General features: G+C 42.8%; 1 protein-coding gene across 6 annotated transcripts in view; it reads left to right on the top strand.

The window, feature by feature from the left end:
* ZHX2 (zinc fingers and homeoboxes 2) overlaps nucleotides 1–12,156 on the top strand; it is a 123,396-nt gene extending 111,240 nt beyond the window's left edge. For all 6 annotated transcript variants that reach the window (XM_075063217.1, XM_032803519.2, XM_032803520.2 and 3 more), the window contains 2 exons: nucleotides 2,333–5,032; nucleotides 10,997–12,156. In XM_075063217.1, coding sequence (XP_074919318.1) covers nucleotides 2,518–5,028 — 2,511 coding nt within the window. In that variant the 5' untranslated portion in view covers nucleotides 2,333–2,517 and the 3' untranslated portion in view covers nucleotides 5,029–5,032; nucleotides 10,997–12,156. The remainder of the gene's footprint in view (nucleotides 1–2,332; nucleotides 5,033–10,996) is intronic.
* Nucleotides 12,157–18,228: the final 6,072 nt, after the last annotated feature.

Consider the following 18,228-nt stretch of genomic DNA (forward strand, 5'->3'; position numbering starts at 1 on the left):
TTTGTGCCCAGGTGCTCCACACTGTGAAATATAGGGAATCGCTTCACCCACCACTCAAATGCAGGCCCTTTTGGGGCTGGAATGCCATAGCTGTTTAATAGTGCACAGTAACCCTGGACAGGAGAACATCGTATCCAGTTAAAACTGCCATGCAATGTTATATCATTATTTAATTTAGATTCCTCCAATGTCTCTGCTAGGCTCTGGACTCCTCTCAGCATTTAAAAACATGCAATTAGAAATTTTAAAATATTTCCATACAGGACCTTGATCCATAAATTCTCCAATTAATAGTCCCCCTACAAAAATAAAGACCCTCTACCTACTCATCCTTACGTCCCCTTCCGTATACAGCTCCTCCGTCTATGAACCTTGGCTGCCTCTTAGTAAAGATTAGTTCTGAAGCATGCACAGAAGTTTACAGAATCCAGGCTCTGACAGACCAAGGAAGGAAGCAAATTGGAGTTAAGGATCCCTCAAAGAAAACAGTCTGTCGGTAGGAGGCTTCAGTTCAAGTGCTTGTCTTTGCTGATCACTGGCAACATTGCATAAGGAGAAGAGTCACTCAACTGAGTCCCAAATCATTCAGTGTTTTATAACTTAAAACCAGCACCTTGAGCTCCACCCAGAAATTTACATGAAAGCAGTTCTCTGGTGTTATGTGCTTCTGCCTGATGCACCGTACATTAAGTGGGCAGTCACATTCTGCACTAGCTTGAGCTCTTGAGTGGTCCCAAAGCGAACCAAACCCAGGTTTGATTGTGAATTAGAGAAATGCCTCTGCAGGTGAGTGAGATGCACTTTCAGGACTGAGCCATTGGAAATGTGAACGGCATTTGCAAGATTTTTAAAGCCTATTTCTGAAGTAGCGTCACCTGAGTTTGAACTGGAGAGTTAAATCCATTGGCATGGAAGCCAATGGATTAGCAGTTATTTTGGGTTTATGCCTGTGTAACCAAGAGCAGAATTTTGATCTTTTTTGAGTTTGACCTGGTTTCCAGCAGTGCTGAGCGTCCATAGCTCCATCTAACTTCAACAGGAACATCAGGTTCTCAGCACCTCTGAAAAATCTGCCATTATTACCTAGAAACAGATATTTTCAGAAGGTCTCTATGTCCCTTTAACTCCTCCATTTACTTACAAGTGAAATTTACACTGACATTAATATTTTGGTTTAGGTACATTAAGTTGTTGTGACACTTAAATTCCATCCCCTTTATCAGCACAGAGATATCATAATACAGCTTGTGTCATTTTGTTCTTGTTTGCTATTCTACTGACTGGTGTTGATGTCATGTTCTTTAAAAAATAAAACATTAACTTAAAAAAATCCATGCAGAACATCAGGACTTCAAAATCCTAAAATATGTGAATCCAATCCCTGAAATAGTTAAATAGAGCTAAGGAAATCCTTCAGAAAAATTCAATATATAACTTACAGTTTTATCATAACACCAGTAGGAACAAAGTATAGTATGGGTGGGTGGATGTGTGTGTGTGTGAGAGAGAGAGAGAGAGAGAAATGGGCCTTCTAGAAATTTCCCTCGGTCATTTTTATCGATTTTCAGTGAAAAGCGTTCTTTAAGAAAACTTTATTTATATCGCTGTAACTTGTAGCATCTTCACAAAGGGCTGATGCAGCAATTAGCTGTCTATTTTAGTCTACTCTAAATCAAGACGTAGCATTTCAAAATTGAGTGGCTGTGTATAAAATAAATATTTGCTTTTCCCTAGCTCTCTTTTTTTCCATTCTGCATGTACCAACACAAGTGAGACTACCCTATATCTAATCACCCTGGATTAGTAACCACACTCATTCAGTAGCTGTATACTTACTATGCAAGCCACCGTATGACGTAATTAAGTTTCATATAAAACACATTCAGTTTTAAAATAGTACGCTTAAAAATAATGGTAATAGAAGCTGGAGCCTCTAAAGAAGGATACATGTATAAATACTGTGTATCTTCTTCCTTGCCCAGCTAAATTTGTTGGCTCTGTAATGGGTCTTAAACATTATGTCTGATCATCTTGACTTCTGTTCCCATGCCATTTTCTACCTTTAATGCATTTTTCATTCTGAGATGCTCATTTCTTTTGTCAGCTAGATCCTGCCCTTGAATTAATTGGGAAAAGAATATTAGATGTTCTCATGCCTTGTAACACATGAAGCAAACCAGTGTTTTCACATTCATCTGTCTACTAGAAGGAAAAGAGAGTGTTCAGCATTATCCAGGGTTGAATCCTAGATGCATGTGTTTTGGGGGCTGACTTTTTTTTTTTTTTTTAATGCATTATAAATAAAAATCTAATTGTGTGTTTTGTTTTGCAGGTGTAATGCAGCCCAGTATGTTTGGGGGTTGGAGCTGACGATCACAGATGGCACTTAAACTCTTTTGGAAACATACCAGGCCATAACATTCAAGGAAAATCAGAGCCATTAGAGAGGGCTTCTTTGGGTTTGTTCCCCCAAAAGAGAGTCACCGTCTGAAACAGTTGCACACCATAATAGGTGCTATGGCTAGCAAAAGAAAGTCAACAACTCCATGTATGCTGCGATCACCTGAATTAATGGAGCAGGCTGTTCCTGAGGATGGAGAAGTCTTAAAAGAAAGAGATGCTGGCACTCCCCAGCAGGATTCTAAAGGTGGCTGGGCTGCTGATACAGAAAACTCTGTAAAAGAATGTGAAGTGATGGATGGAAAAGTCTCAGTTGAGAATCAATCCAAGAAACCCCAAGGTGGTTATGAATGTAAATACTGTCCTTATTCAACACAAAACCTAAATGAATTTACGGAGCATGTTGACACACAGCATCCAAATGTAATCCTCAACCCTCTCTACGTGTGTGCTGAATGTAACTTTACAACCAAAAAATATGATTCCTTATCTGATCACAACACAAAATATCACCTGGGAGAGAATAATTTTAAACTGAAATTAATCAAACGCAATAATCAGACTGTGTTAGAGCAATCCATTGAGACAACCAATAATGTTGTCACTGTCACAAACAGTGGATTAGAAAATGCAGAGTATGATGAAGCCCTTCATGCTGAGATCAATGTAAGTAAAACCCCAGTTATGAAACAGGGAAGGCCTAAAGTCGAGACCAAGAAGGGTCCCAAAAAGACAGAAGAGGGAGGTATGGAAAACCATGTTGATGGGACCCTCCCCCATGTCATTACAGAAACCACTGAATCTATTGCTTGTATCAACGGAGCTGACTTTCTTCATGATGTATTGGCTCATGTTATGCCCTCTGTACAGCTGCCACCAAATATCAACCTTGTCCCCAAGGTCCCGGTCCCTCTGAACAGTACCAAATACAACTGTGCACTGGACACTAATGCAACCATGATCAACTCCTTTAATAAATTTCCTTACCCAACACAAGCAGAGCTGTCATGGTTGACAGCAGCATCAAAACATCCAGAGGAGCAAATCCGAATCTGGTTTGCTACCCAGCGTTTGAAGCATGGAATAAGTTGGTCACCAGAAGAGGTAGAAGAGGCAAGAAAGAAGATGTTTAATGGAACCATCCAGTCAGTGCCCCAAACCATCACTGTCCTGCCAGCTCATCTGACAGCTGCAAAAATGCCACAGCCAATTATCCAAACAGCTGTACCTTGCCAGATACTCGGCCAGACTGGCCTGGTTTTGACTCAAGTGTCAAATGGATCGACAGTTTCTTGCTCACCGATTACACTTGCTGTTGCTGCTAATCATGGACAGAAACGGACAATACAGACCTTGTCAGGTGCCCCAGAAGTCAAGCGTCCACATATAGTTCATGTGCCTGAGGTCTCACCCAAGCTGAATGCTGCTCCATTGACACCAACAAATGACCGAAAAAAGACCAAGGAACAGATAGCAGAACTAAAGTCTAGTTTTATCATGAGCCAATTTCCTGACGATGCAGAAGTCTACAGGCTAATAGAAGTAACCGGTCTCTCCAGAAGCGAGATCAAGAAGTGGTTCAGTGATCACAGATACAGAAGTCAAAGGGGCATTGTTCACATCACTAGTGAATCTATAGCAAAAGATCAGTTAGCCATTGCAGCTGCCCGGCATGGGCGTACATACCACACATACACAGATTTCACACCCCAGAGGTTCAAAGAGAAAACACAAGAGCAGCTTAGAATTCTTGAAGAAAGTTTTCTTAGAAGCTCTTTTCCAACCCAAGGAGAATTGGACAGACTTAGAGTGGAAACCAAGCTGAGTAGAAGAGAGGTTGATTCCTGGTTCTCTGAGAGGAGAAAGCTAAGAGATAGCATGGAACAAGCTGTCTTGGACTCTATGGGATCCAACAAAAAAAATAAAGATCAGGGACTTCATAATGGTACAATAAGCCAGACTGAGCTGCTGAATAGCTCCCAGCTACCCAGTTCTTTGTCCGAATCCGAATCCTCCACAGCATTTAACAAAAAAAACCAAGAGCAGATTCACTTGCTGAAGAGCACATTTGCAAGAACCCAGTGGCCATCACCCCAGGAGTATGACCAGTTAGCAGCTCAAACTGGGCTCATTAGAACTGAAATAGTCCGCTGGTTCAAGGAGAATCGATCCTCCCTAAGAACTGGGACATTAAAATGGATTGACCGATACCAACAGCAGTATGTTGCGGAGGGTCATAATGAGCAAAAACAGACAAAGGGATTAAAACAAAATGAGAGTCCAAAGAACAGTAACCAGGTGTCTCAGCAGCATTACCAGGAGCACAAAAAGCTGAATGAAGAGAACGTGGGCAAACTAGTCATGAGATCAACAGAAGACTATGAGCCACCAAAAGACTCTTTGTTAGGCAATCAAACTGAGGACAGATTGGAATGCAACAGCCAAGACGGCCACGGTAGTGAGGAAAATGAGGATGCTGGAGATGTGAACTGGGTGGAGGTGACAGTAGGGGATGATGATGCTGTCTCGGACTGTACAGACAGCTGGAGTCAAACTGCACCTGAAGGCCAAGCTGAGTTAGGAGATTTTGATTCTGAAAGTGTATCTGGAGAGAATTCCCATATTTAAACAGGTAACACTACCACTGCCTTGTTAGTCTGACCTAGCCTCAGTCCTGACAAGAGTCAACAGCCTCTTTTTAATTTAAATCCCAGGAGTGCTTTCCTGGTGCATGTTATGTGTCTACTGGATTTCTGAGCACAAGGGAAGCTGTCCTGTCTTCTGTAGATTAAACTAAATATTTAATATGGGAGGGATTGGGAACATTTTCTTTGTTTGTTGTGTTTTTGGTGTTTGTCATGTACTGGGTAAGAGAAGACGCTTGGAATAACTCATTAAGCTGAAACACTCTCCCTTTAATTGACCTCACGTAACCTCTTTAGAGTTTGATATAAAGCATGCCGATGAAGCCATACAAAGAAAAAGTAGGTAACCATAGTTACTAATATCCATGTTGCTCACATAATAATCATCTCCAGTGAATAGCAGCCATGACTATTTTTGCAACAGGTCAGCATGGATCTTGGCTCAGCAGCAGTCTGCCCTGCTCAGAGAAGAGGTCGAGATGTTGCCTGGGCCCAGTTCAAAAACATTCTTTTGTTACTTGCAACAGCAAGTAACAATATGTTGAGCCAAGTGGGAACAGAAATGACTTGTGCAAATGAGCTGTCTTCCTCCTGCAGATGAGGGGACCTTTCTAATGTTAAACACACAGGGACAGGGGCACTGTATTCTAGAAGCGCAGGAATTACTCCAGTCCAAGGCTTGTATGTGGGTTAGCAGTTTTTCTTCACAAGAGTCTCACTGTAAAAGTGAACTGCAGGGGATTTGCTAAGGAGATTTCTAATTCTAAGCTCTCTCTGTGTAAAAGGGAGTGTGGTTTGAAGACTTGGAACCAGTTTCTGGTCTCAGTTATACAAATGTAAATCTGGAATAATTCCATTGACTTCTTTGGACTTCATTGACTTCCTGAGTTCATTGAAGTTACTCCAGATTTACCCTAGTGTAACTGAGGTAACTGAATCTGTTAATGGTATCTCCTTAAACTATCCTCTCCTTAGTCCATTAGATCAATAAAGTAGCATGTATGTGTTAGAAATTTATTGTTAAATAATATCTGTTTTGCCGATTATTAACAATTTTCCATTGACCTACAATAAATGCAAAACGTGCAATTTCTAGCAAACCCAGAAAATTCAAAGCTATGACTGACGCTTAGCACTGTCTACACTAGAAAATTGTGCTGTTTAGTTGAATTGAACCACTGTAAGCTACTCATCCTGGCTTAGTGCAAAATCTTCAGCTTGTCTACTTGAAGCATATTTCCAAAAGTCCCCAGCACATCACCCCTTCGTGATAATCTGAAGATGTAACAACAATTTTGAAAATAATGCAGATTTTTTAAACTATCATTTTGTAAAATTAAATGGCACCAGTATGGCAAAAAATATTTGTAACTAAAAAGGCCATCGAGATAGCATGAAATGCACCATATTAAAAAAAAAAATTGTGCATTAAATTTTCAGAAGCTGCAGTAGCTTAAAGTAAGAAAATGATCCTGAGCACAGGAGATGATGCATATTGCATAGAGTGGTCACTGATGGGGTTATAGGTGCATTGTGGGACTGTGCTGGAAGAACTAATTGCAACAGTGCAGATGCAGTTGCCTGTACTTTTAGTCCATTCTACCACTGCGGCAATATAGCATTCATTGATCCTTAGACTTGTTCTGAGAAAGAGTATTTGCAGTGGTGCTGATAACACTGGTACACCATTGCAACAACTTTTGCATGCAGAGATAGTCTTAGTGTGATGTGTTCAGAGACTTTTTTAAAATATAAAACATATTTTAACATCTGTTAAATTTCAACTAGTTTATCTTTTTGACAAGGAATTTTCATATAAAGACTAGTAAAGTAAAAGTACATTTAAGAAAGAGTGATTCTATCATATACAGGTTTGGGTTAATAGGACTTTCACCTATTAGATTATTCAAGAAATGAAGACTTTGCCCTCTGTTAATATCTTCATTTCTTAGCACATTGGCCGTAGTGCTGGATAAAAGCCTGAAGCCTTTGTCTATTTTGTTTTCCTTCATACAAATCTATCACTTCAGTACTCAAAATGTGAGCCCATGCCCTCTAGTGGCGGAATGTGAGGTTCTTCTGACATGCTTGGCACTATTAGTTGGTATGTTTGCCTAAAAGTAGTGCACTGCTTGTACTCTTCTGGCTCTGGCAACCCCTGAAATATCACTGCAAGCTCTTGGAGGCACACACAGAAAATTAGGGTTGGAAGGGTCCTGAGAAGGTCATCTAGTCCAACCCCCAGCTTAAAGCAGGACCAATCCCCAGACAAATTTTTTGGCCCCCTGAAGCATTAATCTCACAACCCTGGGATTTAGCAGGCCAATGCTCAAGCCGCTGAGCTATCCCTCAACAGTGGAACACTCATCTCATCTGCTAAACACATATGACTGATTTCAAATTGGGAGGAAAAGAAAATAATTGTTCATTTTTTCCACGAGACAGATTGTTCTAATTTTCTTCTTCTTTTTTTTTTTTTTTTAATCTTTGACCCCTCTTCATAGCAGGTTTTGTACAACTTGGTTGTATTAAAAACTAAACCTAAATTTTGGTCCTAACTCACCTAATGCTGGACCAGATTCTTTTCTCAGTTTAAAGCAGTGCAAGTCCAGAGTAACTCAGTTAAAGTCACTGGAAGTACCCTGGTTTTCCCCGACTCAAAATATGCCTCTCCAACAGCCCACAACAGCACTATACATCAGTTTAAGACAGAAAGTGACGATTAATACTGTATCTTGTCAAAGCGGAGGAGGAGTCTTACTAAGCAGAATATTATTATCCAAACTGGAATTTGACTAAAGGATTGACTGTGAGGGGAATTAATAATAACAATAGATGTCTAATTATCGATTGATCATTGCGTAAATAGCGTGATACCTTCTTTTCCTAATGTGATTAGATGCAATTAAATTGAAAACTAGTTAAATTTGAGACTGAGTAGTGTTTATGAACTTTGAAACCTACAAAAATTAAATAAGATGCCATAATCTCAGTGCTTTTTCTCATACCCAGAACGTCAACTGAAAATGAGTGATTTTTTTTTTGTTAATTTAACAATAGCATTTTAGAAATCCACTCCCAGATATTACTTTAAACTAAATGTTTTCAGTATCCGTTTTTTATACTTCTGTTATCTGCAGAGTTCATGTCAAATTTCCCTAAAAATTGATAAACATTTCACATATTTCTTAGGTTATTCTTAATGGATAAATGTAATTTGAGTAGGTCCTTAAATTATTAGTAGCTATATAGTGAACGTTTCTTTAGAGAGTGAAAGAGAAGGGGATTTTCAGAAGCATTTGGTGTTCCCCAGACTCTACTCCCAGTGAAGTCAATGGGAGCTTTACTGCTGACTGATTTCAGTGGGAAGAGAGTTTGGTCAATACTGAATGATTTTGAAAATTCCACCCATAGAATATAAAAAGATTTATTATTAAATCATATACCATAGGATCACAAGGCCTGTACCGTTAAGGAGCCTACAGTTTAAGGGCTAAGAATTCACTCCTGCCAGGTGCTGAGTGCCTCCTGCAAGGTGCATTGAAGACAATGATTTTGAAGGTGCTCTGCCCCAAATGAGACCCTTAATTCTACTCACAATGATGTCAGTGGGCCTGATTCTGATATGATTTGCACCACTTTTATATCGATGTAGTTCCATTGATCTCAGTTTACAATTTGTGCTAGTAAGACAAGCAGAATTTGGTCCTAAATACAACACAGATATGGGCAGGCGTGAGAGTGGGAACAGATAATGCCAGCAAGGTTAGTAATTACTGCTGGTTTTCTTCACACTGCTGTCTCCCACTGGCGCGGTCCCAAGACCAGTTTCTCTCCGAAGCAGGGCTTTTTACTTTCAAAGACCACCAGTACAAAGATGTGGGTTTTTCCCTTTTCTGACAGTTGCATGAGCTTGCTGTTTAGATCTGTTACCATCGTCTATGACAGGGATCGGCAGCCTTTGGCACGCAGCTCTCCAGGGTAAGCACCCTGGTGGGCCGGGCCGGGTTGAGCCGGGCCAGTTTGTTTACCTGCCACATCTGCAGGTTTGGCCAATCGCAGCTCCCACTGGCCACGGTTTGCCATTCCAGGCCAATGAGGGTGGCGGCTAGCACATCCCTCGGCCCGCACCGGTTCCCACAGTCCCTATTGGCCTGGAGCAGCGACTCAGAGCCAGTGGGAGCCACAATCCGTGGAACCCGTAGACACAGCAGGTAAACAAACCGGCCCAGGCCACCGGGGTGCTTCCCCTGGTGAGCCGTGTGCCAAGGGTCACCGATCCCTGGCCTATGAGAATCTTATTCCTCAGCTGCTGAAACACTTCCATGTGCCTTCTTTGTTCTCGGCAGTCCATATCTCCACCACAGTCTTCTCTGCTGTCTCACTGCAGGGGTGGGGCAGGGTGTTCCTTGCTTGCAAGTGAGTCAGGCCCAGAGCGGTGCTTCGCAGACATTTACCAAAGGCAACCTGGGAAGTGCTTACAAAAAAGTTTCCAACTTGCTGTTTGCCAAATGTACACATTACTTTGTGCGTTCAGCCCCTGAACTGCACAGTGCCTGCTGGTGCCCTCAGCTTCCTTTGACTTCAGTGAGAGTTGAACACACTCAGCCTGTCACATAGCCTGGCCCAGCTCTAGATGGGTGGTTGGTTTGGTAAAAGGATAGTTGCAATATTGGGGTTTCCCTCCCTTTTCATTCAAGTTCTCATTTCTTTAGGGATTTAGGGCTATATCCTAAAAGGCATCTGCCGCTGGCACTATTGATGTCATTGCATGTTGGAATAAGGACTGCAGGGGTGGGCCCTAAGTGCTTGATCCTGTTCCTACTAAAGTCAGTACAAGTTTTGCCACTGACCTCAGCAGGGGTTGGATGAACCCAAAATGGTCTAAAATGGCCTGTAGGTTTGATCCTGAGATGCTGAGCACTTACAACGCCCACTGAACTCAATGCGGCGTTTGGTGCTCAGTGCCTCTCAGGAGCAAGGTGTAAATCCCTAAATAGATGAAACAACTCAGTCTGATACAACATTTGCAAATTCCATTTGATTTCAGTGGGAGTTTTGCTAAGCAAAGACAACAGGGCCTGGGAATTTTTTTACCGCCTGTGTGTGTGCACCATTTCACACTAACAGACTGGTTTGCCCTGCATCCTGAATGCTCTCAGAAAATAAGACTAGTTGGCAATATTAACAAAAGGTCTGGAATGAATGACTCGCGCAAAGTTTTTAAACATGCTTTAGCACAATGGTGTTTGATGGGTTTTGAAAACTGTACAGGATCTGCCTGGCTGTCACTGCTGGACTCACTTCAGAGTAAACTGATGTTTGCACTTTCACCCGGACTCAACGCTTCACTAATTTTCATATTTCAAAACAAATCTCTACTGTAAGAACCTCATTGTAAATTGCTCCAGTACATCCCCATCTGAAATGCCATGAGAACTCAGGGTGTCTCTTAGTTTGTTGAGAGGTTTGTTAAATCCCTGCTTCAAGAAGAGTCCGTTACTCATGAGGCATTGGGGCCAATAAACCACAGGAAAGCTAGCAAGAGAGGGTAGCCCTGAAACTATGTGACATAGAGGGGCCTGATTCTTCATTACCTTGCATTTTGTGTAATCACTGACATCTGTTCAGAACAATAGCGTATTATACCCACTTCACAGAAGCGTCAGTGACTACACAAGGTACAAGGCAGTGAAGAATCAGACCCTCCTAAATCATGCAGATTTAGTGAAGAATCAGGCCTATTTTATGTTAGCATTAGAAATCTGTATGGGGAAGTATCAGTTAAATGCTCCGTAAATTGTAAAACTCTGGCACATTGGGAAGGTCTCAAGGTACAGTTAATGTAAAATATAATAGCACTATAAATGTGAAGAGGAACATTGACAGTGCGAATGTGTGCTCATCATTTATTTAAAAAATAAAATATTTCTCATTTTTGATTTTTGTAGGGATGTCCATCAGTCGTGCTGTCATGATAATCAAGGGGGAAAAATGTCTCTGAAAACAAGATAACCGTCTATTTTCCTACTTGGGACAAGATAACCAATATGTTGCAACTCTGAGTCGAACCACGCTTGCAGAGGCACAGTGAGAAATACCGTGGAGCACTGATATGGAATTGTTTGTAGTGCCAAAGTCCTACTACCGCATTAAAGAAGAAAGGGTCCTTGTACATAGGTTTCTCCCTAGCTTCCCTTCCCCTCACCGTCCTCCTCTACTGGAACTAATTTGTACAAAGTGGGAATTTTGTTACCTTTTTAACTGGTGCAAGTTACTTTTTCAGATCATCCCATTGCAAGGTTTGGGGGCTTTTTGTTTTTAGAATTAGTAACCACTATATCTGCTTCGGTTTTAAAATATTAAAACTTTGAAATCTTTTCAATGTGGTGCATCAGTAGCTGGTCCTGGATTTTCACCCGAATGACGGTTTACATTTCAGCCCACTGAATGAATCAAGGGGTTTGTGGTGGTGTTGCTTGTTCAACTTTCTTTAAAAAACAAAAACAAAATACCCGCTGCTGGCTAAATTATTTAACTCGCCACATTTCTGTGCAATGGAGGGGCAAATCTCCTTTCCAACTGTTGTATCTCACCCTTGCCCAACCATCAAATGCCAGCTAGAGCCACAGACCTCTGACGACCTTAATAGCATGCCTCTGTCTTATTTGAGCACCTTTTTTATTTCCTTTTTACATGCATTACAGCCCCCAAAAGGAGTGACAATGGGGAAATGAAGATTCTTCATAAATGAACTTGTTCATATTTCTTTAGTCGGTACAAAGATGGATTATATTTTTTTGTCTGCCCTTCAGCTTTAGATGTTGTAGTGCACAACATACGTTTCCTTTAACTCTGGCCACTAAATGTTAGATCAGTTCTAGATCCCCGAGTGCACTTTTTTCAAATAGCCCTACCCTTTTTATTTTAGAGTGAGCCAGCACGCATGAAAGAGAGCTGGTAAAAGTGTTGCAATCTGACTAGTTGTCTTTTGGAGACACCCATATTTCAGTACACTGCACAAATATAATTCTAGGGAATTTGAATAAAATCAACTTTTCTAACTTGTTGCTCATTTGTTGTAACTCAATAAAACAAAGACTGAACATTTTTTGTAACCTTTTCCTTTTTTTTTTTTTTTTTAATTTAAAATCTCTGCACTGTGGATGGGAGCTAAATACCTTATTGGTCGTGACTAGTCATCGCTAAGTGTGGCTTTTACTAGCCACCTGGATGGCACTGGAGTGACTGAGGCTTAAAATGGAGCCACCTCAAGCTAGCTTTATTATAACAAGGTTGTTTAGTTCATTGTTGAAAGGGATAGATGGTTTGGGAATTAACTTCCATTGTCCCTCTGTTTACTTAAGGCTAGTTTGTGCAATCCTTACTCTCCTTTTGGTGAGCACTTGCTCACATGAGTAATCCCATTGAGCTGAATGAGTCTAATTGCATGTGTAAATTCACTCATGTGCGAGTGAAAATTGCAGTCTAGTCTTTATATAGCATCTTTGCTTAGAGCCTGCTCCCCTTGCAGTCAACAGGAAATTTTAAAAATTGACTCCAGTGGGGATTTCTGGCCCATAGATACTGCAGCAATGGAATGCTAGAGATGAATTTCAGAGAGCTCTCTTTTACAGGTTAGAAATTGTAACCAAAATTAGTTGCCACTGCTTACAGCTTTGTTTATTTGAGGGGACGATTGATGCTTTTAACTGCCATTTTGCACTGCTTGATAATAACTACTTGGGAGCTTAAAATTGAAATTTGATGTCTTCTGTTGTGTTTGCAGACAAGATTTTCGGGCTCAGTTCTCTTTTCTTTTAACCAGCCACGTTCTCATTGATTTCAGTAGGAATTTTAGGGCCATCTTTTTGTTATCACACCTAGCACATTGGGGTTGGGATTCATGACTGGAGCTCCTACATCCTATACTCCTAGGGAAATTCTGTGCTACTGCGCAATGCAGAATTTTGCAGAAATTAATGTTGTGCACACAGAATTTCCTTTCCCCACAGAAATGGTCAGCAGTGCTGCTGGCCACCACTAGGGGCCACTGGACCCTGCAGAATCCACCTTACACATAGAAGCTTGTGGGAGGGAGAGGGCACTAGAGAGTCCCTGGCAGCTGCAATTCCCAGCATGCCCTATGGAAAGGAGAGGGCAGAGTGCAGGAAACTCTGTGCAAGCCTGAGATCGAGCATCAGGCTGTTTCTCCCTCTGGATCCCTGGGCTCTGGGGCGGAGGGGAATGAGAGTTCGGGCAACCGGGGGGGCCTGCATCTGGGCTCTGGGGGGAAGGATGGGGTACAGGTATCTGGGCTTGGGGGGCCCCCATGGTTGGGCTCCGGGGAGGAGGGGGTTTGGATGTATTGGTTGGGGGAGCTCGCAGGTATGCTCGGTGGAGGAAGGGTTGTGGGTGTCTGCCCCCCCGGCTGGGCTCTGGCAGGGGGAAGGGAGCAGAGAAACAGGAACTGGGTTGTCATAGGGGTTTCTTTAACTCTCTATGTCTGAGGGAAATTTTGTGTGTCTGTATTGTTGCAGACATACTTGCTGACGTATTTTGAAATAAATTACCAAAATAATTGAAACTGGTGTGATGACGTAGTGTTATTTTGACAAACAAAATTTGCAGAATTTTAAAAATATTGTGCACAGAATTTTTATTTTTTTGGCATAGAATTTTTAATTTTTTGGTGCAGAATGCCCCCAGGAGTGATACTACAACAATACAAATAGTAAATACTAATACCATCCTCAGGTCCTTTAATTTGTTGTTGCCTGGTTGGTTGTCAGTGGTGGGTTGCTAGCTCTTTTCCTCTGCAGCTAATCAAAACAGTCATGATGCTGGCAGGTTAAAGTACCTTGTCAAACTCTAAAAGCAATTCTGAAAACTTCACAACGTTCTCTTTGCCAGAGAACGTTGCGAAGGCCAAGACTATAACAGGGTTTAAAAAAAGAACTAGATAAATTCATAGAGGATAGATCCACCAATGGCTATTATTCACATGGGTTGAGATGGTGTCCCTAGTCCCTTGCCAGAAGCTGGGAATGGGCGACAGGGGATAGATCACTTGATGATTACCTGATCTGTTCATTCCCTCAGAAGTACCTGCCATTGGCCACTGTTGGAAGACACAATACTGGACTAGATGGACCTTTGGTCTGACCCAGTATGAACGTTCTTATATTTTAAGGTTTTAACATGGAAAAACTGCTTCTGTTTCCTTTTTAGCTTAAAATGGATTTCTAGCATATCCCAGTTCAGCACAATAAATTGTTTTACTGCCCACATGGATGGCTGAGCAAGATTACAAAGGAGGTTCTTCAGTCAAGCTCGTCAAAAAAAAAATTGTTTAGTTCATAATGAAGCCCTGGATACATTTCTGTCAGATGATAAATACCAGTGTGTAATAGGAATACCAGATGTTCTGTACTAATCTTCAGGGACTGGTTGGATTTGGGATGTTGGACTAGGGCCATCTCATTACAGACTAATGGAAAGAGTCCATTAACATCAAGGTCTGTCATTCACTTTAAGTCCAAGGTTGCCTCTGTGGTGTACTTTGACACTTTCTCCGTTGTTTATTACTTTAGATCATCATCATCATCAGCTAGGATGAGTCTTGGGTTATAGAAAGCTTGGTGGGCCAGATCCTCAGTTGTTGTGAACAGATGTAGCTCCACTGATTTCTTTGAAGCTACACTGATTTACACCAACTGAGCTGACCTTAAGGATGGAAAGAATATGAACACCATGGATCCCAAATTTCACCTGCTTTAACTATATTAAAAGAACATTAATAAGGCTGCCAAGTCAAGCACTACGAAGTTAGAAGATGCCTGAATTCACGTTGCCTGTGCAACCTTAACTCTGCCATCTTGTGCACACACATTATGATCTAGTCTTTAATTACATGATCACATGCTATTTTTTCCATAGAACTTCATTCAGTCCACAGGATGGACGGTGCTTATTGAATGAGCAGCTATTCAATATTTTGTTTTTCCCTAAGTATTCAGTGTGTGGCCCTAGACTTTATTTGCTGCAAACTATTCAAACCCTGCTATGCAAATTTATTAATTTCCTCGTGGGCTTTTCTCTGGCACTCATCACTTTAATATCTGGTGCTTCACAAGTATTAATGAATTTATTTTCACAACATCCTTGTGAGGAGAGCATGGTATTATGCCACAGAGGAGGAGCTGAGACACAGAGAGATTAAGGTCAAAAGTTTCTAAGAGTTTTGGGTGCCCAATTTGAGTTGTGTAGAACCTGATTTTTAAGAGTACTTCACATTATATAGTACTTAATTTTTCAAAGCATAACTCCCATTGACATCAGTTGCAGCTGTGAGTGCTCAGCAATCTGCATAGTGGACCCCAGGATCTCAAGTCAGGCACCCAGAAAATGAGGAACACACAGTTAGTGCCCAGCTGTGAAAAGTTTTGGTTTAAGTGACTTGCCCCGGATCACATAGGCACTCTGTGGCAGAAGCAGGGATAGAATTAAAATCTCCATAGGAGCATTTGGCTACCTTAATCATGTGACCGTCCTTTCTCTTCCTGCAGTCCCCTGCCCGATTCCCAACTCACCTTTCAACCCGACACCAAGTGGCAGGACCTGCTGCCATCAAAGGAGGGAGAGGACTCCCAGGGGGCCAGTCTGTGTTTTCCTTTGGTCCAATGGCCCACCAGGGCTATCAGCTGACAGCTCCTTCATGGAGCCATGAGCATGTACCTGGCACAATTCACAGACTTCCCCAACACTTGCCCCTTTTCCAGCGAGAGGGAGACCCTGGCACACCTAGAGGTGTCAGGTTGCAGCCCCTCTTCTGGCTCGTCCAGAACCTCTTACTGAGGTTCTCTCTGCACTTCTCTTCACACCTTCTGATCCTGGCACACTCTATCTGTAGTCCCACAAATTTGCAAGACTGCCTCATCAATCTCCTGGTGCTGGCCAAGATGGCCGTCCATCACTCCAGGAGGAGGAAGCTTGTCAGAGGGGTGTTCTGCGACTGTGGGGCCTATTTCTGGTCTCTTACCCGATCACACCTGTGGGCAGAGGTCCTCTAGTCAGTATTCACTGACTTCCTTGATACCTTTAAGCACTGTTGGGGGTTCTGTCTGCTCAGTGTCCCCTTCTGGACACCTGATTTTTGCCCAGTGACCTTCATTCTGGTCCCTGTTTTTTCATTCATTTTTGCCAGTTATCAGTTGTTCCGTAGAATCAATGGTTCCTTCCCCATAATTGAGGGGAGGGCCTTTAGTTTTGCGCAGGCCTAGACCTACCTGTTCCAGTACTTTCAAATAGGACTCACCTCTATGAAAGAAGGGTCTTGTGTAATCTGAGGCAAGTTCTGCTACCCATCTCAAAGCACCCTACCATCCTCAGCACCATTCTTTTTTCCATTTGTCCCCTATTCAGGAAATATAATAAACTGCATGCTCCAAATGTTGCTTGTCTGTTTTTCGCAAGCATCAATCTGTCTCCTGTCTGTGTGCCTCACTCTGCTTGTTACACCTTGCAACTCCTGGATGTCACACAGTCTGGGTCCTTGGCTAGGTGTGAGCTCCATTTGATTATGTCCCTCTGCTGCAGCAGATCTGATGTGCCAGTTCACTTGGCAGCCCAGATAATTTTAACGAGTGTTTCATTTCTGTAGTAGTATTTCTCTGGCCCTTCAGCCCTCTGAATCTGATCCACTTAGGTTGCTGTTGCTCTCCTAAGTGCCCTGAAGCCTATATAGGCTAGAGTTGCCAGGTGCCCAGTTTTCATCCTAACACCCAGTCGCAAAGGGACCCTCTTCCCAGCCCTCCGAAAATGAGTGAGTGAGGCTGGGGGAGAGCGAGTGATAGAGGGAGAAGGCATGGCATGAACTGGGCAGGGCCTCAGAGAAGGGGCGGGGCAAGGGTGTTTGGTTTTGTTTGGTCATAAAGTTAGCAACCCGCTCAGTAATGTTGTTTTTAGTTAAAGAGTACTTCCCACATCACAGACAACTCTGAAAAAAAAAATTGTGGCTTATCTTCCCTCAGCCCCCTCTGATGGACTTGTGTGGATTCACCACCTTCCTCAAACAAGGAAGACCTGTTCCACTGTCTGACACCTTTAGAGTGACCAGATGGCCTGATTTTATAGGGACAGTCCTGCTATTCGGAGCTTTTTCTTATATAGGTGCCTATTACCCTCCTACCCCTGTCCCGATTTTTCACACTTTCTATCTGGTCACCCTAGACACCTTCCCCCCACCCACCCCCTTTTACTAGTAAGGTGACATCACCATGGCTGCAGGCAGAGGCTGCTAGACACTTACTTGTTACCATTCCTACTACGGCTTTGAGCAACACCTGCCACCCAGGTAAACCCTACAGAGAAGCCTACAGGAGATGCTGGGGAGGGAGCAGGATGGCGGCTGGAGAAGTGCTATGCTGGGCTGTAGGGCATTCAGAGAGAGGAGAGCGAGTGTAAGGGACTGGTGGATTTGGAGGATGGGGCACTTGTGGAATTTGAGCAAGGGCAAGAGCATGGTATTGGTGGACTTGAAGAAGTGGGGGAATGTGTGACACTGATGGATTTGGGGGTGGGGAGTGGTTAGTATAGTTTGTTCAGGACATGCGACTTGCAGACCTCTCAACTGTAAGGCACTGTGGGATAGATTCTCCCTGTCCTATTGCAGGGCATCCTCAGATGGCTTTCCCCAGGAGTGGACACAGGCTGCCGGCCTGTGGTTCTGCTCCCCTCCAAGCAACAGAGAGGCCTGGAAGGGGAGCTGCCCAATGGAAGCAGACAAACTCCCAGGGGGAGGAGTGATAATATGAAGCTATTACCATTATCACCAGTGGAGCGAAGGGAGCAGAGCCAGCCCTGAGTAGCTTGTGATCTTTCCACTTCCTCTTCCCCCACCCCTGAAAAAAGTAGTATGGCTTGGCTCAGCTCCCTCCCTTCCTCTGATCCCCTTCCCCATCTTAAATCTTTCAGCTCCCATCCTGGGCAATGCCCCAGAGATACAGGAGCAGCTGGGACAGGAGTCTCTGGGCCAAGAAGACAGCAGAGGTGCAGCAACAAGGTAAGGAGGGGCTGAGCCAGCAGGAATTGAGAAAGGAGGGTAAGAGCGGCCTTGCAAGGGTGTAGGGTATATGTGGATGCTTATGGGGGTGGAAAAAGCTGCACTATTTGACTTAAGGCA

This window comes from Chelonoidis abingdonii, chromosome 2 (genome assembly GCF_003597395.2).
Source record: "Chelonoidis abingdonii isolate Lonesome George chromosome 2, CheloAbing_2.0, whole genome shotgun sequence".
Classification (NCBI taxonomy): domain Eukaryota; kingdom Metazoa; phylum Chordata; order Testudines; family Testudinidae; genus Chelonoidis; species Chelonoidis abingdonii.